This window comes from Ceratocystis lukuohia, assembly GCF_044167205.1.
Source record: "Ceratocystis lukuohia strain C4212 chromosome Unknown Supercontig6_pilon, whole genome shotgun sequence".
Taxonomy (NCBI): Eukaryota; Fungi; Ascomycota; class Sordariomycetes; order Microascales; family Ceratocystidaceae; genus Ceratocystis; species Ceratocystis lukuohia.
In genome coordinates, this window is record NW_027263525.1 from 2,219,807 (window position 1) to 2,239,609 (window position 19,803).

At 49.0% G+C, this 19,803-nt stretch overlaps 9 protein-coding genes across 9 annotated transcripts; 6 read left to right on the forward strand and 3 right to left on the reverse strand.

Annotated features, from left to right (window-relative positions):
* Positions 1 to 504: 504 nt before the first annotated feature.
* On the reverse strand, positions 505 to 2,391 carry HOO65_060527 (Vacuolar fusion protein MON1; the record flags this gene model as incomplete). The annotated part of the gene is made up of 1 exon (XM_071001155.1): positions 505 to 2,391. The coding sequence occupies one exon, from the start codon at positions 2,389 to 2,391 to the stop codon at positions 505 to 507; it is 1,887 nt and encodes a 628-aa protein (XP_070857877.1).
* Positions 2,392 to 3,440: 1,049 nt separating this feature from the next.
* HOO65_060528 (Cellular morphogenesis regulator) lies at positions 3,441 to 9,289 on the forward strand (the record flags this gene model as incomplete). The annotated part of the gene is made up of 2 exons (XM_071003587.1): positions 3,441 to 3,543; positions 3,624 to 9,289. The coding sequence occupies 2 exons, from the start codon at positions 3,441 to 3,443 to the stop codon at positions 9,287 to 9,289; spliced, it is 5,769 nt and encodes a 1,922-aa protein (XP_070857878.1).
* A 127-nt stretch (positions 9,290 to 9,416) lies between these two features.
* Positions 9,417 to 10,417, reverse strand: HOO65_060529 (Trimethylguanosine synthase; the record flags this gene model as incomplete). The annotated part of the gene is made up of 3 exons (XM_071003992.1): positions 9,417 to 10,020; positions 10,172 to 10,270; positions 10,329 to 10,417. 3 exons carry the CDS (start codon positions 10,415 to 10,417, stop codon positions 9,417 to 9,419), a joined length of 792 nt encoding a protein of 263 aa, XP_070857879.1.
* A 460-nt stretch (positions 10,418 to 10,877) lies between these two features.
* Positions 10,878 to 12,053, forward strand: HOO65_060530 (GRASP55/65 family protein; the record flags this gene model as incomplete). Its single annotated transcript, XM_071003947.1, has 2 exons — positions 10,878 to 11,132; positions 11,208 to 12,053. 2 exons carry the CDS (start codon positions 10,878 to 10,880, stop codon positions 12,051 to 12,053), a joined length of 1,101 nt encoding a protein of 366 aa, XP_070857880.1.
* Positions 12,054 to 12,291: 238 nt separating this feature from the next.
* On the reverse strand, positions 12,292 to 12,948 carry HOO65_060531 (DAD family protein; the record flags this gene model as incomplete). Its single annotated transcript, XM_071004068.1, has 4 exons — positions 12,292 to 12,358; positions 12,421 to 12,484; positions 12,546 to 12,603; positions 12,667 to 12,948. The coding sequence occupies 4 exons, from the start codon at positions 12,946 to 12,948 to the stop codon at positions 12,292 to 12,294; spliced, it is 471 nt and encodes a 156-aa protein (XP_070857881.1).
* A 501-nt stretch (positions 12,949 to 13,449) lies between these two features.
* HOO65_060532 (Transmembrane protein 14-like protein) lies at positions 13,450 to 13,914 on the forward strand (the record flags this gene model as incomplete). The annotated part of the gene is made up of 3 exons (XM_071004090.1): positions 13,450 to 13,452; positions 13,512 to 13,629; positions 13,721 to 13,914. 3 exons carry the CDS (start codon positions 13,450 to 13,452, stop codon positions 13,912 to 13,914), a joined length of 315 nt encoding a protein of 104 aa, XP_070857882.1.
* An 836-nt stretch (positions 13,915 to 14,750) lies between these two features.
* Positions 14,751 to 15,390, forward strand: HOO65_060533 (putative prefoldin subunit 2; the record flags this gene model as incomplete). Its single annotated transcript, XM_071004073.1, has 4 exons — positions 14,751 to 14,781; positions 14,860 to 14,950; positions 15,092 to 15,284; positions 15,358 to 15,390. The coding sequence occupies 4 exons, from the start codon at positions 14,751 to 14,753 to the stop codon at positions 15,388 to 15,390; spliced, it is 348 nt and encodes a 115-aa protein (XP_070857883.1).
* Positions 15,391 to 17,730: 2,340 nt separating this feature from the next.
* On the forward strand, positions 17,731 to 18,411 carry HOO65_060534 (Nuclear transcription factor Y subunit beta; the record flags this gene model as incomplete). Its single annotated transcript, XM_071004061.1, has 2 exons — positions 17,731 to 17,917; positions 18,338 to 18,411. The coding sequence occupies 2 exons, from the start codon at positions 17,731 to 17,733 to the stop codon at positions 18,409 to 18,411; spliced, it is 261 nt and encodes an 86-aa protein (XP_070857884.1).
* A 336-nt stretch (positions 18,412 to 18,747) lies between these two features.
* On the forward strand, positions 18,748 to 19,556 carry HOO65_060535 (Nuclear transcription factor Y subunit beta; the record flags this gene model as incomplete). The annotated part of the gene is made up of 3 exons (XM_071004034.1): positions 18,748 to 19,090; positions 19,148 to 19,275; positions 19,353 to 19,556. 3 exons carry the CDS (start codon positions 18,748 to 18,750, stop codon positions 19,554 to 19,556), a joined length of 675 nt encoding a protein of 224 aa, XP_070857885.1.
* Between the last annotated feature and the right edge of the window lie 247 nt (positions 19,557 to 19,803).

A 19,803-nucleotide genomic window follows, 5' to 3' on the forward strand; every position in this document is an offset into this window, starting at 1 on the left:
ACGTCTGTTCAAGCTCCAGTCTGGTCGGGACGGGCTAAAAAGGCTAGGCAACAGGAAACCCGAAGTGATACAGACAAGGAGATGCCGAAGCACACAAACACAGAGTAAAAGGATAGAGTAGAAGCGTGCAGTAAAGGCATAGACATAATGAGGACGGCAAGGATGCATGGAATTTTGTATAGAAGCGTGCAACAAAGAAATATGTGAAAAGTCACGAAAGCCGTAAGAGAGAGACTGTTCGTGTGTTTCAGTGAGACTAGCTGGTGATACTGCGGAGCAACGTAACGCAACACTCAACCGGCCTAAAAAGGCTACGAGAAAAAAGCATGTGTAGCTACTATCTCTTGTTCTGCCCTTTTCAGAGTCGATGAGATCTGCAGTCTCCTACCCTCGCAAGAATAATGGAGGAGGGGGGGGGGGGGGAAGAGGGACTTGTAGAGCAAGCATTGGGAAAGCCTTGTTTCCGTCAGGACACTACATACAGCCGGATCCCGTATTTCTAGATCAAAACACACCGCCTCCAATGATAAAAAGGCGCTCTTTTTCGCGCGCGACCCATTGTATGAGTTTGTTAGCGCTCTGTGTAATAGCTGCTCGAGATATATTTGGTCCAGCCACGCAATAAAACTCAAAGGTCGATGTGATCCAAGCCAATGCAGTAGCCTCTGAGCTAACTGCATGGAAAACCTTCATGTGGGCATGCTTGGCATGCACTGCCATATGTAACTGGTGATATGTGGTCATTAGACGCCGTCTTGTTAAAGGTTCGGCGAAGGCTGGACTGAGTGAGGCCATAGTAAACTGGACGTTTGGTTTGGACTTGTAGAGAAAATGGCTGACCTGGCAGGCCGGCGCAATATTGGCAACTGTCGGCCGTCCGGCTCGCGCGGCTTCCTTGATGATGGCAAGGCTGCCGTTTCTGGAAAGCTGGTCAATTACGTCGTTACGCATCGTCTGCAGCTCAAAAAAGCTCTCTCTGTCGGGACTAATAAGAATAATGGCAATCTCTTCTTCAGCCGTTGGTGGTGTCGAGGGCTGGAGTGGAGTTGGGTTCGGAGCAAGAGGATCCCTAGCGCCATCCGAGTCGCCATCAAAAAAGCTGACATACATGTAGAGGTAACCTTTGTTATTGAAGGCCGGAAGACAGAGTGGGATCCAGTTCTCGCCTTCGCCGGCCCTAACACCTCCAGACTGGAAAAGCATGTTAAATATTAGATGTAGGTCACTTGGATGAAGCGAGTGTCTTCGTGGGCGGATGACGCTGACAAGGCGGCCGCCGGCTACAATTAGACCATATAGTAACTTGTCGGACCGCATTTTAAGAAAGGTATTATTGATGGCTAGCCGATGAGACTTGCGAATTTTTAGACACTCTAAAGATCCAAGAAGTGCCGAGGGGGAGCCACGAGTGAAGTTGTCGGCCAATGATGACAGCAGTGGACCAGTGCCTTGCAAAGGTTTGCGTAAATCGGTCGATGGACGGTTGGCAAAGATATTAATGAGGGCTGGAAGAGTAAGAGTTGAAAGGATCTGCATATACAAAGCCTCCAACTGAGCGCGGAGTTGAGAATCGCTTTCTCCAAGGCGACTAATGGCTACAAAGTACAACGGACCCTGAATAGAAATAACAAACCGGGCGTCGCCAGCGGTGAATCCCTGTAGAGGGTCCTTGGATCCCTCGTAGAACGATATGATAGTTTGGACAACGCCCATAAAGCCATTGACTAAACTAAGATCGCCATGGCGACTATAGATCGGCTTCCCGGCGGACGAAAGAACCATGTAGTGCTTGAGCTTTGACTTCCAAAGCTTCATTCGAAACTCATCGGAACTATTCTCGCCAAGGCTTTCGGGATTGAGTTCGGGGACTTCATCAAACTCGGTGTCAAACCCAGCCAAAGCGTTGCTATCATCTAGATTGATTGTCTCAAAGGGTTGCACAGAGCTTGACTGAGAGCGCAGAAGGTTCCATGCCGGACTTTTCCTGTTAAAATCGCCAATCATGAGGCTGGCAATATCACCAGCAGGCTTGTGGGTTGGTGCATAGCTTGCAACACTGGCAGAGTCATCAAAGTCTGATACACCTTTGGGTGTCACTGAGGCCATGACAGGCGAGGCTGTGCCACTGCGGGATCCTTCTATCGGCGTAACAGCACCAGAGGACCGCATGGTAGAGAATGTCCCCCGAGACCCGTCGGGAAAAGAAAGGGTTTGGATGTCGATGGACGAAACAGCCGTGGTTGGCTTTGGCCGCAAGTGACTTTCAGGTCTAGTAGAAGAATTTGCTGGCAGCCTTACGCAGCTTGTTGAGGAAGAGGACGAAGAGGAAGAAATAGATGGTCGTTTGCTTTTGCCCTTGGAAGAGCTGGCAGGGGCTGATGTAGAGTTCATGGCTAATGATAGGAGTAAGTACGAAGAACTCTTGACAAGGGTTACGACGAAATGGCTAAAGAAGATGGTTTGCCGCTTGAAATACTGTAGCGGTCTTTAGGGCTTCAAATTTCTGGGTTAGGTCGGAGAGGGATCGGGACGACGGCGAAGCAACAGAGGTGGCCTGGAGCTATCAATTCGATGCACAAGTATGAAGGTATTCATAGTAAGCGTCGCAAGCGCATAGCCAGGTGAAGAAAGGGAAGGAAGAGACTAAAGACGCGCCTAATGTCATATAGCTGCTGCGAAAAAAGAGCGCTGATGATAGACAAATGCGGCGGTCAAGGGCCGGCGATGACGAGAACTGTTGTTGTTAGAACAGAGGGGTAGCAGCCCTAATCTTTCAAGACGTCGCCAAAAGTGGATCAAGTATTGAAGCTTGGGGCCTTGTCTTGAAGCTAGAATAGTGGGCCAGTAGCTAGACAACCGCCCTGGAACGGAGACAAAATGCGCTGTAGACTCGGGGTTAGCTAGTGTTGCGATAGGCTCTCGTGATGACGATAGTAGGCTGCGATGGAATTAGGGACAAAGATCGAAATTCGAAATATGATGGTGAGCGAGGCAATCTAACAAGGCTACTCGCATTTTACATGCTCTGTAAAGGGAAACCCTTGGCTAGGTCCTGCAACTTTTAATATATAACTGCCGATCACGTGACTTGCGCATTGTCTACCTATCCATAATCAAATTCCAGCAAGACGCTCACTTCCAACGCGACGCACGCCCATCAAGCAAAATCACTGATGAATTACGACGACTTGCTAATCCAAGAGCTATAGCCAAAGCTGAAGCACAAAAGATAGCGACGGTCTCAAAAGTAATGAACCCAGTCTGTCAACTCAATCCATCGTCATTATAAAGTGTCTCCACGAGCCTTTCTGTGTTCCCATAGCTTGAAGAGCTACGCCACAGTTAATATCGATCGACTCCATTCCATATTCTCCTGAATACACCACTACTTGCACGCACAAGGCCTTGGCATTTTTATTCTTCACATAACACCACTCAATATGGCAACCCTGGAGCCCGGCTCCGCTGCCCACTCCCCCACCCCAGATAGCTCCGGGCGAGCTTCTCCCATCCCGCGACAATGGCGCAACCAGCTAAGCTCAGGTAAGCCGTAGGCCATACTATCTTCGCTACACATCGGGCCCTACTTCTAACACAGTTTCAACACTCCCTACACATTCTAGGCGACCACCCCTCCAAGGCCGACAAAGCCTTCCGCCGCTATGCCGTTGTTGTCGATAAAGCCCTTGCCCTCTTTGAAACATCCCTGGATGAATGGGCCGACTACATCTCCTTCCTCAACCGCCTTCTCAAGGCTCTTCAAGCCCGTACAGCCAACATGAATGCTGTGCCATCTCGAACTATGGTGGCCAAGCGCCTTGCTCAGTGCTTGAATCCACAGCTGCCGTCAGGTGTGCATCAAAAGGCACTTGAAGTTTATGGCTATATCTTCGATATGATTGGACCTGAGGGCTTGTCCCGTGATCTGCCTTTATATCTTCCTGGCTTGGCGACAACTCTATCTTTTGCGTCACTCTCCGTACGCGAGCCATATCTAGACTTGCTTGAACGCTATTTTCTCAATCTATCATCCACCGCTCTTCGACCAGCAATGAAATCCATAATACTTGGTCTACTTCCTGGCCTAGAAGATGAAAGCAGCGAGGACTTTGAGCGCACTTTAAAGCTAATAGGTCGGTTCAAGGCTGCTATTCGGCCACCGAGCGCTCAAGATATTGTGCCAGGCCATTCTACTGGTGATGATTTCTTTTGGCAAGTGTTTTTCCTGGCATCCATCACTGGTCAAAGCCGACGTCCTGGTGCCCTTGCTTACATGGTTCGTAATCTCCCACGACTTGGCCATCCATTGGCTGCTTTGCCGGGCTCAAATGGCGCTAGTATCAAGCATATTGCGGTGTCGGAGAAAGACAGCGAAGTCATAGCCAAGTTACCAGAACTGGCTGCTATGGTAACGTCACCTGAGCCTGGTCTTCTTTTGCGCTCGTTTGCTGCTGGTCTTCAAGATGATCAAATGCTAATACAGCGTGGGTTTTTGGATATGCTGGTCACCCATTTACCCCTGCATTCCAGTATCCTACAGTCAGTGAAGCCAGGGGACCTAGAACTCCTGCTGCGGGCAGCTGTTGGTGTGGTCATTCGCCGCGATATGAGCCTTAATCGTCGTCTATGGGCATGGTTCCTAGGTCCCGATCCAACATCGGAGGCCGAGCCTGAAGCTGAAGTCGATGGGGCTGGATCAGATTCGCCTCCCCAATCTGCTTCAGATCCACGCAGTTTCGCCGCAAAGACGGCTTACTTTCAAACTTATGGCCTTTCACACCTCATCTCAGCGCTGCTTGGAATGATTAACAATCCCAGTCAAGAGCTGACTGCTACTGAGCGTGCACGCCCATTCAGAATATGTCTCTCTCTTATGGATCGGTGGGAAATTGGTGGCTTGATAGACAGAGATGTGTTCTTGCCTATAATTGACAGCGTACGAAAGTTTAAGAACACGGCCAAGACTAGAGCGGAGTTCTTGGAGGTACTGCGCAGTGCTAGTGTCTTCTTTGACGGGGCTGAAACTGGCTTGATTTTCAAGTCTCTACACGATCTCGTTGTCCAGACAATCACGGACGATAAGAAGTTGCGCACTGATGACGAAAGGCTGGGTGACATCCGCCTAGCGGCCTTCATACTAGCAAACTTTAATGTGCGAGAGGAAGAAATGATTACGCTGCACGCGCCTATGCTTGCTGCCTCGATTCTTTGTCGTGCCAAGGCTATAAAATATGGTCGTTTTAACACATCTATCGGCTGGACTGTTGTCAAGGAAGCCCTCGGTGTTGTCCTAACCCTTTTGGAATTAGCACCCGCCCGAGCGTTTGTTTCGATAGAAGACGAAAAGGCAGTAAAGGTAGCCGATTCGGACGCAATAGTTTCAAAGGCTATTGGGGATTGGTACGAGGAACATCACGGAAATATCGAAGAGACTGAGCCTCCGTATAGCGCGGCCAAGATTGAGACGATTTTATTTAATCAGGCCTGTGCTGCTTTTAGTGCTAGCTTGCAGAGTCCGCAGCATGCTACCATAGTAGTGCAAAGCTACGATATTCTGGCCCAGTTACTGAGCAAAGTACCCATGAACCAACACACGACTGCCCCGTTACATGACGTCATTAGCGCTATTCGCATGGGGCTGCTCAAGTACCCCACTATTCCTTTTCCCACCTTTGCTGCCATGCTGGCCACGGCGACACAGATTTTCACCGTGGGCCAGATTACTGCCCATGAACTTAGTACCCATGTACCAGCCCTGGTAAAGCATGCATGGTCATATCTTGCAGCTGGTGACCCTAAGTATCACGTTGAAGTCGTGCGTGCATTATGGCTACTACAGTCATCCTTATCAGCTAACAATCATGATATTGAGGCTGCGCTATGTAGCTTGATTGTGCAAGACGACCAGAACGGAAGCTTTGCTGCTCGTTCTTCAGATTCGGGTCGTACATTTAGCGTTCTGTGGTCGCATACACTTCAAGACCATGCCCCTGAGAAGCGAGGCTCTAAAGCCTCTACTGGAATAGGCCTAGTAGACCTTAACAAAATGGTTACCAGTGAGCCCCGTCTCGCAGGTGCTGACGCCTTCCATGTAATGCTAACACAGCCACTAATGCTCATGCTGGATGCTCTATTAGATGAGCGTACACAGCTTTATATGACAGTCAAGATGTGGCTAAATACCACGATCGGCTTGGACCGCTTGCTCTTTGTATTCATACTCAAGTTCTCAGAGCTGCCATTTCTTAGCAAGAACGGCCCAGTTCTGACTGACTTTGGCTTTCAAGATCCTGCAATATCAGAAGAGGATGATGTCGACATGTGTCTGTATCTTATCCGTACACTGTCTAATGTCCTTGATGTAGCCCCTGACCTGCTGTGGTCTCTCATGGCTTCCAACAATGTCTCAGATCAACATTTCTATAACCGCATTTCCAAGATTACCGGCAAGGAGGAAGTCGCTATGCAGGAGTTTTTTGTTCATGTCTGTATGCACTGCATTGCCCGCAATTACGTACCAAAAGATAGCAACCTCAAGGAGCGGGAATCGCAGTTATGTCGTTCGGCTCTCGCCCTACTGACCCAGCTTCTTGGCAGCAGCTATGCAGACTCATTGGCCCAGCTTAACCTCCAGGATGCTCTGATCTCGCGGCTTCACCAGTCCCTTTCAGGCCCCGAGCCGTATGTGCAAGTCCTTCTCCTAGAGGTTGTTCTAGTTTCCCTAAAACTCAGTGTCAAGGCCGACCCACCTGCTCCGGAGACTATACCTGAGGATAAATGGTCACTGAATCCTGATGCTGCTGCTAAGAGACCACCTATTCCTATGTCAGCGTCGACGACATCGCTAGCTACTTCGGCACCTTCTCTCAAGATCCCCGTCGCTCCTACGAAGCCTACTCCCCCGCCTGCTCTGCTTAAGTGTCTCCAGGCTGGTCTTGTTTCGCAGAGCACGCGGCCTGTTCTTGATAGTTGGATTACATTCCTTTCTGCGTGCTTGCCATTGTACGAGGATTCAATATTCCAGGTACTGATCCCTCTAGTTGAGACGTTTTGTACTCAGATCAGTGAGAACTTCCAGTCTCTTCAAGCCTTGTTTGGTCGAGGCCTTGTGAAAGTTCCGGCCATTTCTAATGGGCCTGAACTAACTCTTGTAGCCCTCATCAACGGTTTAGAAGATATACTTATCACAGCTCACGTACAGCTTCTCATAGAAGAGAAGCAAGCCGTAACAACGAAGAGCCCTGATCAGCCACAGGGATTTTTTGGTAATATGGTCTCGGGGGTCTTTGCGACTGATGCCCAGCAGGCTCGCAGTGCTACGGCCAATGACCGCCTGACGGTTTATCTGGCATTTCAGGATGCTGTACGTGTTTGCTTCTGCATTTGGTCATGGGGCCAAGGTAGCGATGCCGCTGCCTTGGACCAGTCTTCTAGTGCTTCTTTTGCCTACACATCCTTGCGAATAAGAAACCGGGCCCGCCGCCTACTTGAGCGTTTGTTCACGGTCGAGACACTAGAGTGTCTTGAGACTGTGATTGAGATATGGCGCAAGGCCTATGGAATTGGCAGTATTGTTTCTGGAAGTGAGGGCTCTTCCTTCTGGGATAGACACCAAAAGGGAATACACAGCGGCGCTGGAGTCATTAAACTTTTTCCAGCTCTTGATGGCTCTCGGCCTAAGAACACAATGCCGGCACTGTTTGATGCTATTTACAGCCGAACTAACCCTTCAGCACTCGAGCCTTCTCACAAGTCTACGTTGACCATTTCTCTGCAAGACGCAGACTTGGCCATCTTCCTCAACGAATACGCACGCTCTCTAGAGGACGATGCCATGGACGAGATTTGGACAGATTGCATGACCTTCCTTAAAGATATTTTAGCCAACCCATTCCCCCACCGCCAGATTCTACCTCTCCTCCTAGACTTTGCCGCTACACTAGGTGCCAAGGTTGAAAAGACTAACTTTGGCGAGCTGCGTAAAATGCGGCGTGAGCTTGGTGATATATTCCTACGGCTTCTGACAGCCATCTTCACTACCCGGCCTCTGACCTATTCAGAGCCAAATCCTCCAGTACCTTCTGAGAAGGCCAGTGCTGTTGCTTTGACCCCTTCTGAAAAGGCCGATGACGTCATTGGTATACTAGCTGACATTGTCCCCAACCTGGCTAAGATCCTTGTTGAAAACGATCGTGTCTTGTCTGCTGCTACAACTATATCGACGAATGTCTTACAGCCACTGCTCAAATCCAAGTATTTTCCTGAAAGCGTTTCTCCGAGTACTGTTCGGCTCTTCTCTGAGCTTGCCCGTGTCCCGCAGAACCAAAAGAACTGGCGTAAAGATATCAGCGATGCCTTCAACGACTCACGTTTCTTTGCGAGCGATTTGGCCCGCGCGGAAAAGGACTGGCTGCCTCTTCTTCGCCAGTGGATCAATACCGATAAGGACAGGATGACTGAACTTCTATCACGTATTACGCCTCCGACAACTGCCGGAATTGTTTTCGGTGTTGGTGCCACCAGTGCTCGTCTCGAAGCCGATCGCCGAACGCAGCTAAATCTCCGCCGTATTGCGACCCTGATTCTTGCCTCCTCTGAAGACGCTTTTGTCTCGGATCTAGAAAGCATCGCTGCTAAACTGACCGAGCTGCTGACAGCCTCTGCCAGATCTTCGCCCTCGTCGGCCACTCGCGCCGAGATTTACATGGTCCTTCGTGCACTTGTTCTGCGCACTAGTGCCATTAATCTGGCTATGCTCTGGCCTGTGGTAAACTCCGAGCTACATGCAGCCCTAGCATCGATCGTTGCCGTTGAAGGAACCTCTGCGTACGAAACATACCCCGTACCAGCAATCCTACAAGCCTGCAAGCTGCTTGACGTACTCCTCTGCGTTGCCCCTGATGACTTCCAGCTACACCAATGGCTCTTCGTAACTGACACCATCGATGCTGTCTACCGCCCCGAGTCCTACCATCCGGTTGCGTTAGCTGACGAACTATCCGAGGAGCTAGGACAGACAGCTTCTAAGAGCATCTCAGCACCAGGCATCGAATCGGTTGTGCATCTGCTTGCTGGTGGCCCTCACAAGCGGCCGTTAATTGGCGAAAGTGGCGATTCGGTGGAGAGGAGAGACGAATTGGTTGCGCATGTGTTGCAGCCGTTCTTCAGTCAGCTCAGCATCTTCGCATTTGAGAGCACGTACTCGATGGGCACGCTGGACAAGGAATTTTGTGTTCATGGGCTATTGAAAGACTTATTTGATGAGCGGACAATAGTTAAAGGGTTGTAGTCAAGGTCATCTAGTTTAGGGTTAGTGCTCCCAATGTATCATGTCCCTCACCATTAATCAAAATGCTGTTTGTATTACTACTATTAAATACGTCAATGGGTGTCTGGTTGACCTACCGAATTGCCTATTATACTGGCCTTACCTCCGTACCCGTTTCTACATCTACTTCTTCGCCAGCTTGGCCTAGAATGTAGGCTACCAGCGCTTTAGATGCACCGTTCATACAGTACTGCACGACTTCAATTTTATCGTTTCCGTCAGGAACCAAGTCAGCAATCTGACGCAGGTCACTTGTACGTGGTAAGAATAGTGCATGGTCGAAGCACTTATACGCCCCATGGAGATCTGCTAGACTATACGGCTGCATGCCGCTCAAATCAAACACACTATCGGAGACATATCCGGGGCCACCCCAGGGCGGACTAGCGAAGATCACCGTGTTATCAGGGCTAAGGCGTAATTTTTTGGGTAGTTTCTTAGGGCGTTTAGAAGCTAGCTCGAGCAACATAAACGAGTCTCCGTGAACAAAGGAGATAATCCCGGGTGGCACATCGTAAAGTTTAGCGTTGCGCTGGGCACAAGCGAGAGTGGAGGCATCACGCTCAACACAGACAACATGCTCCCAACGGCCAGACAGTGCGAAGGCAATGGAGTTACCGCCAATACCGCCAAAGCAGTCGATTATCACAGTTTTGGAAGTGTGTATTGGAGACATGTCGTAGGCGATCTGGCTGCGCGGCGTTAGTATAGGGAGGGAATGGGGAAGTGGAAGGATATAAAAACGATAGAGCACGGATAAAACCTAGCCATAGAAGAGTGCCTTTAACGGCTATACAGTATTTCATACTTTGAAAGATCGAGGTAGAGAAAGAGAAAACCTACTTTGCTATTGGCTCTGGTGTCACACCAAACCAGGCATCATCAGTGAAGAGGATGCCCTCGTCGTATAAAGAAAAGATAGAATATCTTTGTGCCCAGTATCTAAGATATGCCGTTAGTAATCATGTAAAAATCGCCGCGTAGTTTACATTCAGCTTACTTCGCAATGTTATGTGGCACATCTTCTTTCTTCTCAAAGTGCACGCACTGAGGCGTTAGAGGAAGATCCTCAGTTAAGAGCTTGACCATTGCACCGTTTCGAGGCAAGACCTCTTGAAGTTTGGTACTACCCGTAATTACTGACTAATAGCGGAAAAGAGATCAAAAATAGTTCTACGCTATTACGAAAATAAAAAAGGACTAGAGCGACCAACAAAAAGTCACAATGAAGCATGTAGACTCGGGCTATAAGGTCGCGATTAGCTTCGCATGTTGTGTTTTGCGACGGCTTTGTGATTGGACGAGGAAGAATCTGTGTAGTGTGGCGTTGGTTGTGGCGCATATGCTTTGACGCCACAATAGCTCAATGCCAAAGCAATACCGTATGCATCATCATCATCAAAGCTCTGTCGTTGGTGGTTTACCTTTCTATTTAATTTTCTAGATTCTTCCTACTCGCTTTTCCCCAGCTCCAATAGCGCCAGAGATCGCCCGTTTTTCTCTTTTTCTTATCTTTTTTTCTACTAGTCTGTCGGATCAGCAGCACCCAATGTTTAACGCCTTAAATCGGTTCATTTCTAAGCTCGACGGCGAGTCGCCCCAACAAGCGGCTGCACGCCAGGCTTCATTGTATGGCTTTCAAGTGCTGCGCAATACGAATCTGGAACTAGCTGTTGAGCCATGGTTCGATTTCATAATTGGCATCAATGGCCGACCCATTGACAACCCCGACCCTAGCCTATTTGCGAAAGAAGTGCGCAACTGTGGTGGTGCATCTGTCATGTTTACTATGTGGAACGCAAAGGTATACTCCGGAAGCTGCTTCTGTATCAAATCAAGTACTCTACAGCATTCGATTTGCTAACGTTGCTCTGAGCAGGGCGAACGCACCCGTGACCTTCACATCCCCGTCTCCCGTGAAACCCCATCTCTCGGCATATCCTTGCAATGGACACCCCTCGCCGTCGCTGCCAACGTCTGGCATGTCCTCGATGTTGCCGCCAACTCTCCTGCTGATCTGGGTGGCTTGCTACCCTACGGTGACTACATTCTCGGTTCGCCAGACGGCATGCTATATGGCGAGAGTGGGCTTAGCGAGCTCGTTGAGGCTCACCTCGGCATGCCCCTACGCTTGTTCGTATACAACAATGAGTACAATGTCTCACGTATTGTAACTATCCAGCCTGCGCGAGACTGGGGTGGCGAGGGCATTCTCGGTTGTGTTTTGGGCTATGGTGCACTTCATCGTATCCCCGCACCGTTAAGTGAGCCAGCCACGGCCCCCGGTGAGACCATGTTCGACAGCAACAACGGGAATGGCTTTACTGCCAGCTCAACAGCGGACGGCTTTACACCTGTCAGTGCCGCAGTACAGGGCACTCCGAGCGCTAGCTTCATCCCGGCCATGACATCTGAAAACAGCTCACCACTCAGCCCTGGAAGCGCACCGCACATTATCCTTCCAGCACAGACGGGGCCACCGCCAATGGGGGGCGCAATACCCGCCCGCAAAAAGAAGGACAAATCGGCTCACAGCAAGGCAGATTTTATGGACGATTATTTCAAAGAGGAGGAGAAAAAGAGCAGGGAAGCCGATGGTGCGCCGAGTCGAAGTGCTACTCCACTACCACCTCCGCCCAAAGCTGGAGCAGCCAACTTGCCCCCGCCTCCAAAAGCTTCAACACCACAGCCTTCCAGTCCACCAAAAGCTACAGAGGAGCAATAAAGCCAATGCAGTGCCACACAGTGGTTTTAATAGAAACGGAGGTTGGTCGAGGAGATTACTTCAGATAGAAGCTGGGCAGAAGTGAGTTACATAGTAGGTTCAAAGCATGTTCGTATGTATATCCATTTCTATCTGGTTGTGTCATTTCTTTTGTGCTACACTATCCTGATTGTGTATGCGCTTGACGGGTTTTTATGACTATTTGAGAGCTTGTTGTGTAGTGATCATATGTGAGATCTTAGTTGATGAAGTTTATGCAGAAAAAGTGCAGAATAAGACTGCAGCCTACAAAGTCGGCGAATGCTCTATAGACAGAATGTTAGGACTAGCTCAGGGTAAGGCAGAGTAGAGATGGGTAGACACTTACCTCTCAGGCGACACTTCGGGGAATTCGGACTTGTTGCTAGTAGTAGTCTGGACACGAAGAGAAGCTACGAGGGGGGGCGGTTAGCACATCAAATATAGACTTCAATTGATAGTGCAAAGACTCACCAGTGAGGACGAATTGGCCAACAGTAGCACTGAAGCCGGAGAGGAAGGCGTTGAATGGCTGACAGCGAAGTTAGTATCCAAAACAATCAATATTTGCACGCGAAACGCAATCTCAGCTTACATAGTTGCCAGCAAGCACGCAGTATAGGAACTGAATTGCGCCTACGGCCACAAGGAAGGCCATAAACACATCTAGTAGCTTCGTCCGTTGTGGTGTCGTCTTGAGATAGTGCGCGCAAATGTTTCCAAGCACCTTGTTCCACTGCTGTTTCGACTCGGTAGACGAAGGGGAGGTCTTGGATGGAGCTGCCACGGGCGCTGCGGCAATGCTAATATCAGAGGTCTGAAAAGTAGCCGCTGCAACAGCCGGAGAGGCATCGCGGTTAGCAGTTTTCTTGGCCATTGTAGCTAGCCGGTGTAGTTTATATGCGGTATAGGTAGACAGTAAAGTACAATTGGTTGAGAGTCTGGTTTTCGGGCAGGGAAAGCGTAAAGTCAAGTCAATTAATGTCTGCGCTGGCGCTGTTATAAATAAGTCTTGTCGTCGCTATGTTTGCGTAGCTCGCGCCTTACCATCGTTATAGAAATCAAAATGCCTTACTTATTCAGTGAACACGCAGCTTTACGCCACACATGTCAGATGTTGCGCTTGGATGGAGCTTGTTACGGAAAGTCCTGGGTCCTTGATCCCTGAGCTATCTTAAAGTGTGGCGCTATGTGGCGCCCATGAAGCTTCAGGCCATACTGGGTAAGAGACGGAGCTTCCAGGACCGACAAGTCTCCAAGCGGCAGCGGGTAAAATAGATTTTTGCCTACTATATAGCTTTGTTCTTTTGTTTTTTTGCAAAAAAGAAAGAAAGAAAGAAAATTCAATAAGTTGTACGCTTGTTTGAATACCTTGAAAATGGTTCGTCACGTTATGGCCTGATAGTTCTGCTTCCCGCTTACTAATACCATAATATCTAGTCCCTCGTCATCACCTCCTACGTCCTCTCCGTCCTCACGGCTGCTGGTGGCATTGCTGGCTATGCCCGCACCAAGTCGATCCCGTCCATTGCAGCCGGCTGCACCGTCGGTGCCTTGTGTAAGTATATACCCTTCCCTTCTGCGTTCTCCAATAATCCCATGTTCCCTATGTCCTCCAATCTCAACACTAACTTTCACGTCCTTTAAAGATGGCTTTGGCGCCTACCGCCAACAACACAACGCTCCCGGCGGTGTGGAGCTGAGTCTCATTGCCTCTGTCGTTCTCGGCGGTGCATCGATCCCTCGTGCTCTGCGTCTGCGCAAGCCCGTGCCCATGATGCTGAGCGTGCTTGCCACCATTGGTATGATAACCTTTGGCAAGGCCTACTCCGAGAAGGCGTAAATTCAAGTAATAGTTTCAGAGTAGCAAATGGAGAAATAAATATCTGTTTATATTGTACAAGTTTGTGTAGCCCAGATTGTACAAATAGGAACATCAGGCCCTAATCGTCTTCCGTACTATATGTGCCTCCTCCGTCAAACTCCCAGAACGCCAGTAAGTTATAAAAATTCAACACTAGGCCACATCTTGAATGAAGCGGGCCAGTATAGGACGAGAGTCCCTTTCTTCTCCTTCCCAATCTTCACTCATAGGCCTAGCTCACGCTCCTTCTCCTTGATTCTCTCCCGACGAGCCAACGCTGTCTCCCTGTTCTTAGAAGCACGGAGAGCGCGCTGCTCACCAAGGCATTTGTTGACGTCGGCCTTGAAAGCATTGCATTGGCCTAGAGATTTCCATAGGAAGCCGCGGGCATGGCACTCCTCCAGCGCGTGGATGACGTCCCAGCAAGCTGAACAAATTTTAAGGATTAGCGACATAGAACAATAGACTACAAGAGCCTCTGGGTTATACTTGCGGATGTTAGCAGGTTTATGGAGATGGGAATGCATAACTAGAGCGGCTCTGCAGTGTCCAACTTGAATTATTGATGTAGTGATCAGCACTAGGTGGTGTGATATCTGTTTAGACGATCCTGTGCGAAACTTCAATCTCTCTGCGCTAGATTATGGTGAAAAAAACCCTGAGGATATATTTAACCCTAGTATGCTACCAAACCCCAACACCCCCACTATTAGCTTCTGATTCACCACATCCTGAATCAGGTCAGCCTTGCAACACAGCCTGTAGTTCACTATCATCTCTATTTCACAGTCAAGCTTGTATTTCAGGTTTTAGCCATGTCAGTCCAGACGAACAAAAAGCAAGGCGGTGAGTGCAGTCGTGGCTCATTCTATGAGAACTGACAGCCTTTTATGTCTGGGAAAGTGCTAACTGGTTTTTATGTAGACCTTCAGGCGCAGTACAGCAACTACAAGAATGCTCTGCAGCAGCTGGCTAGCAAAATCGGCGAAATTGAGCAGGACACAGAGGAACACAAGTATGTTGCTATGTTCATATGGAACATCTAGGCTAGCCCTTTGGTACCCCGCCAAGGAAGAAGAGGGGCTAGGCCCTTGGGTGGAACGCCTTAAGCCGAGGGTATCAGATGGGAGATGATCGAGACTGACTTTTCGTATAGGCTAGTTTTGGATACCTTGGAGCCTCTCCCTGGTGATCGTAAGTGTTTCCGTCTGATTAATGGCGTGCTTGTTGAGAGAACAGTAGAAGATGTCAAGCCACTACTGAAGACCAACGCCGAGGGGCTGGCCAAGGTCCTGGAAGATCTTGTCAAGCAGTACAAGCTCAAGGAAGACGAGCTGCAGAAGTGGAAGGTTTGTAAATCCAGAAGGAGGCCTTGTGTGTTGATGGGTGATGATGGTACGCTAACCTAGTTTCGGATCACAGAAGAAGAACAATGTTCAGGTTGTTCAGTCGTAATCAAAAAGAGGGGATACATACGTTGGTTATCAATTCTAAATTCTTTTCTTTGAGGGCATTTCTTTCGTTAACGTTCATGGTCCTCGAACGGATTGGATGGGTCCTGACTGTAGGCTCTTTTCTCGGTATTAGATATTAGATGCAGCTAGTACTTGTAGTGTGGTAGTGTAGTCGCTTGAGGTATGCTGTGTCTTGGCCTCATTTGATGAAATGATGCCTAATATTTGCGCATCCGTCGAGACTCGGATCGGGGGGGGGGGGGGGCTGTATTACTCCCTGTATCTCCCTGTATAAAAGGAGATGGGAAGAGAAAGACCTTGCAGTAAAATGCACCGTTGCCTGGGGTCAGAAAGCGCTTCAGCCATAAGATGTATTCGGCTCAAGTGGTAGCGGTTCAGCTCTAACATAGCATGCAAGGCTGGCCTCAATTTGATTGGCTGTTGCGCGAGCTTCCTAGGTTAAAGAGAGAAAGCTTGCTTTCATGATGCCTCTTTCTGGTTATCATTGTTCATCTAGCTGAGCCATTAGCTTTAATAAGGACAAAGACAAGTGACAAGTTGACGGGCGGCTTTTAGCCAGGTACAGCCAGAGGTACCCCACTAATGGACAGAGCCAAAAAATACATGAGCTCGCATGCTAAAGCCTACTACGGCACGTGTACCCACTGTTAGCACAAGACTAGGCGTCCGGCTCGACAGTTTTGCAGACGTCACTATTTTTGTTTCTACTACAGTCATTTCCAACAAACACACACAATTCGACCCCACGCCATTTTCTCTCATATTTTTCCCTCCTCGCCATTCTCACCCTGGATGCATTGTTGCCCATTTCCCGAGCCTCTCGCCTAACAGACACACCGTATCTCTGCTGTATCTCTGCTGAGTATTTGCTGGAGCGCCGGCACTTTCCATTGGCTGTAAGTCTGCGATTCCCCATACAAACCTGCCTTGTTGGATGCTAGTGATGGCCCAAGTCGCGTCTTCTTGATGCGATGCGATCAATCGTGGAATAGGAACCGGAAACTACTGGATACGCACACACCCTTTGATGTCGTCTCAAGGCTATGGGGAACATGCTTTCAACGTGCATCAAGCAATAAGGCGACAGGCATCGCAGCCTTGTCAATCCGGCCTTTGGTTCGCGCCAATGAGCGATGCGGTGGGAAGTAGTTAGCATGGCCTTGAACATGGTGACAAGGTGACAAAAGCCTCTTGGATAATGACCGGGTTTATCTGTTGTCTGTGTGTCTATGTGTCTATGTGTCGCGCCTGCATGCTTCTCGGATGACGCTACGACCTGGGGCTGCGTTATGCCATCTGGTTCACATCCTCTGTTCTTTTTTTCATTTTTCGCTTTTCACTGGATTGGACACTGTGCTTCCGCTCTGTGCTGTGGTGGCGACTGGCAACTTGGACTGGTGTAACCGACGTGGCTCACTTAAACAGCCAACCTAGATGGGGCGAGACAGGTCTAAACACTTCTGGCTACCCCTCTATGCGCTCGGCCTGACCCTGTCATCCATCATGAGCTTTGTCAACAGGGCATAACTGCGTTTTGCTGCTTGGACTAATAGCCTTTTACTCTAGACCATTTACCCGCCCGTTGTCTACACTCACAGACCTTATACTTATAGCCTTATCAGCGAATGACGTCTTTTTGAGTTTTTCCTCTGCGTCTTTCATCACGGGCCACCATCATCACATTTGATTGTAACTGCGTACATTGGTTCTTCTTTGCTATCCGCCAGTAGGGAAACTGCGGAGCTTATCCAGTCGAGACTTCATCCTCTAATTTGCTACATCAACATCATCGCCTCGGCCGACTCTTGGCTCGCATTACAGAAGCGCAGTGTGACGATATACACACGCCCGTCTCTACATCATTATTAGGCATTCCCACTACTTTGATTCACGAGGGTTGACTAGTACAACTGCATCACTCATCCCTTTTACGTCCAAACCTACGACAGGCCCAGTCTTTTGCCTCATGCGCACTACCAATTAAACATTGGCAATCACAATCTGACTGGTGCAGTGCAATTTACTGTGTGTCCTTACGATATTTGTTGTATTCACATTTCTCCCTATCTGAATCACAGCCTAGTCTTGCTTTTGCCTCTTCCAGTCGGAATTTTGAGGTCTTACGAAGCAGAACTGACAAAGACATTGAGTACCAAAACTAGTGCCGGTAATATCACCAGCACTAACACGAGCGCCAGCACTCATTTGCCGGGGCTGCCCTCCCTAAAGTGTCTTCAGTGACACGTACTTACCAACCCTTTTTCACGCGCCTATAGCAAGGCTAGTTGCCGTCTACGTACCGCGTCTCGCCAGTCTCACCATGTCGGATTCTCCTCAGAGCCAGACTCAAAATCAAAACCAGTCGCTACCTCCTACAGAGGCTGAGCACGCTGTGCATGATGCTGAAGTTGATGAGCAAATGAACGAGGGCCAAGAACATCCTGGTGCCGGCTTGGGCTTTGACTTCGAAGTCAAGGAACAGGATCGGTGGTTACCTATTGCCAACGGTAAGCGCAATCACTATATATTTTTCTTTTCTCTTTTCCCCCTCTGCAGTCTCGCTTTTCTATTTCTCTGTTTTGTTGCTTGCATCTTCTCCTATCGTTTCTCTATTTCCAGACCGTCATTTTTTTTTTCGTTCCCTTTGACTGAGGCGCTTTGTGCGCCTTCGCTTTCTGCTCCGCTAGTGCCGTGCAGCATGTGTGTCTCTTGCTGCTCTGAACCAACATGGCTACCCTCCGTATAGAACCCAGCCTCTGTACTATTTATTTCCGCGTTAAGGATGCGAGCATTATGCAGTGCCTGGCGCTGTTAGTACTCCAAAAGTACTCTTCACCTTGCGTATGTATCTGTGTCGCAGTATATTGATCTCGCCGTCTCTCGCCACGTTTTCTCCACACTGAGCCCCACGAAGATTTATTAAACAGACCAGCACAACGCGTTTCTCGCACAGCAGCTCGAATACTTGATTGAGCTGTGCTACGTCTGCCGTGCGGACTGAACGTGGGAGAGACAACGAAACAAGATGCCTAGGCCCTGGCACATGACAACGTACAGCATATTACAAGAGTGTACGGCAGCAGCAAAATCTGCATCCAAAAGTCTTCATGCGACACCGCTTTGTATTTAGATTCTGCCTGCCTTTCTTAGCCCTTGTTGGGTGTTCCCGAATGGCCACCACGTATGGGTATTTGGGCACAGTACAAATATCCCCCCTTCGACTCGAGCCACTGCACACTTGAGCATAATTCCTCGTTTAAGCTCTAAGCACCCATATACTACTAAGACAACCCTCCTTTTCACTGGTCACTTTAAATAGCCCTGCTACATGTTAGCCATGCCCGACAACTCATTTCCTATAAACGCAGCGTGTCAGAAGCCAACAAACGCTGTCAATCAAGGCCAAATCCTTGACAACAACAACGGCAACAAGCGGGAGCAAGTGCTACACAAAGCATCAACATCCAAAATACCGCAAAAAGCGCCACCGGCGAAATCACAGGCCAAGAGCCCCAGGCACTCGGCCAAGATGGACGAAGTAGATGCTAACATTCGGAACTTTGCCCCAGTTGCCCGTATCATGAAAAACGCCTTGCCCGAGAACGCCAAGATTGCTAAAGAGGCAAAAGAATGCATGCAAGAATGCGTGAGCGAATTTATTTCTTTTATCACAAGCGAAGGTGAGCAGTGAAATAGAGACAACGGAAAGACTATCCGTTGCTAACTTCCCTTGGCAGCCTCTGAAAAGTGCCACCAGGAAAAGCGCAAGACTGTCAATGGCGAGGACATTATCTTCGCTATGACGTCTCTTGGATTTGAGAATTACGCCGAGGCCCTCAAAATCTACCTGGCGAAATACCGTGATGTAAGTTGCTTTGTCCTGATTAAACCCTGGATTTGTCCACAGCCGTCCGTCATTTGCCTAATACGGAATCTCTTCAGACCCAAACTCCCCGCGATCCCCCGCCTCGTACAGCCAGCCAAGAATTCGCCAACAGCTCAACTGCGAACCTACCCGAATTTGATTCAGCAGCGGGTAATGCGCAGCCAGCTTTTTCAACAGCGGAGAACACTGAGAGTTCGACGGACCCAAGCTTTCCTTATCCCACAGGCACCTCTGGAACTACTGGCGAGCCAAGCTTCTAGGATGTTGTCGATGGACGTTAATGGGTCTAGGGAAGTGGGAACATGGAAAGAAGAGTTGCTGAGCTTGTTTAATACGACATTGGTTAGAAGGAAAGATCTGTCTGTCTGATTGTTAATGACGCAAGCAACGGAAAAATACAGGCTAATTGCTTAAGTTATACAGTTAGGTTATACTAAGCTCTTCTAATATGTCTTCCGACCTTTGTGCTATCCGTTGTTGGTTGGAACATCCGTTGCTAGTATGGTG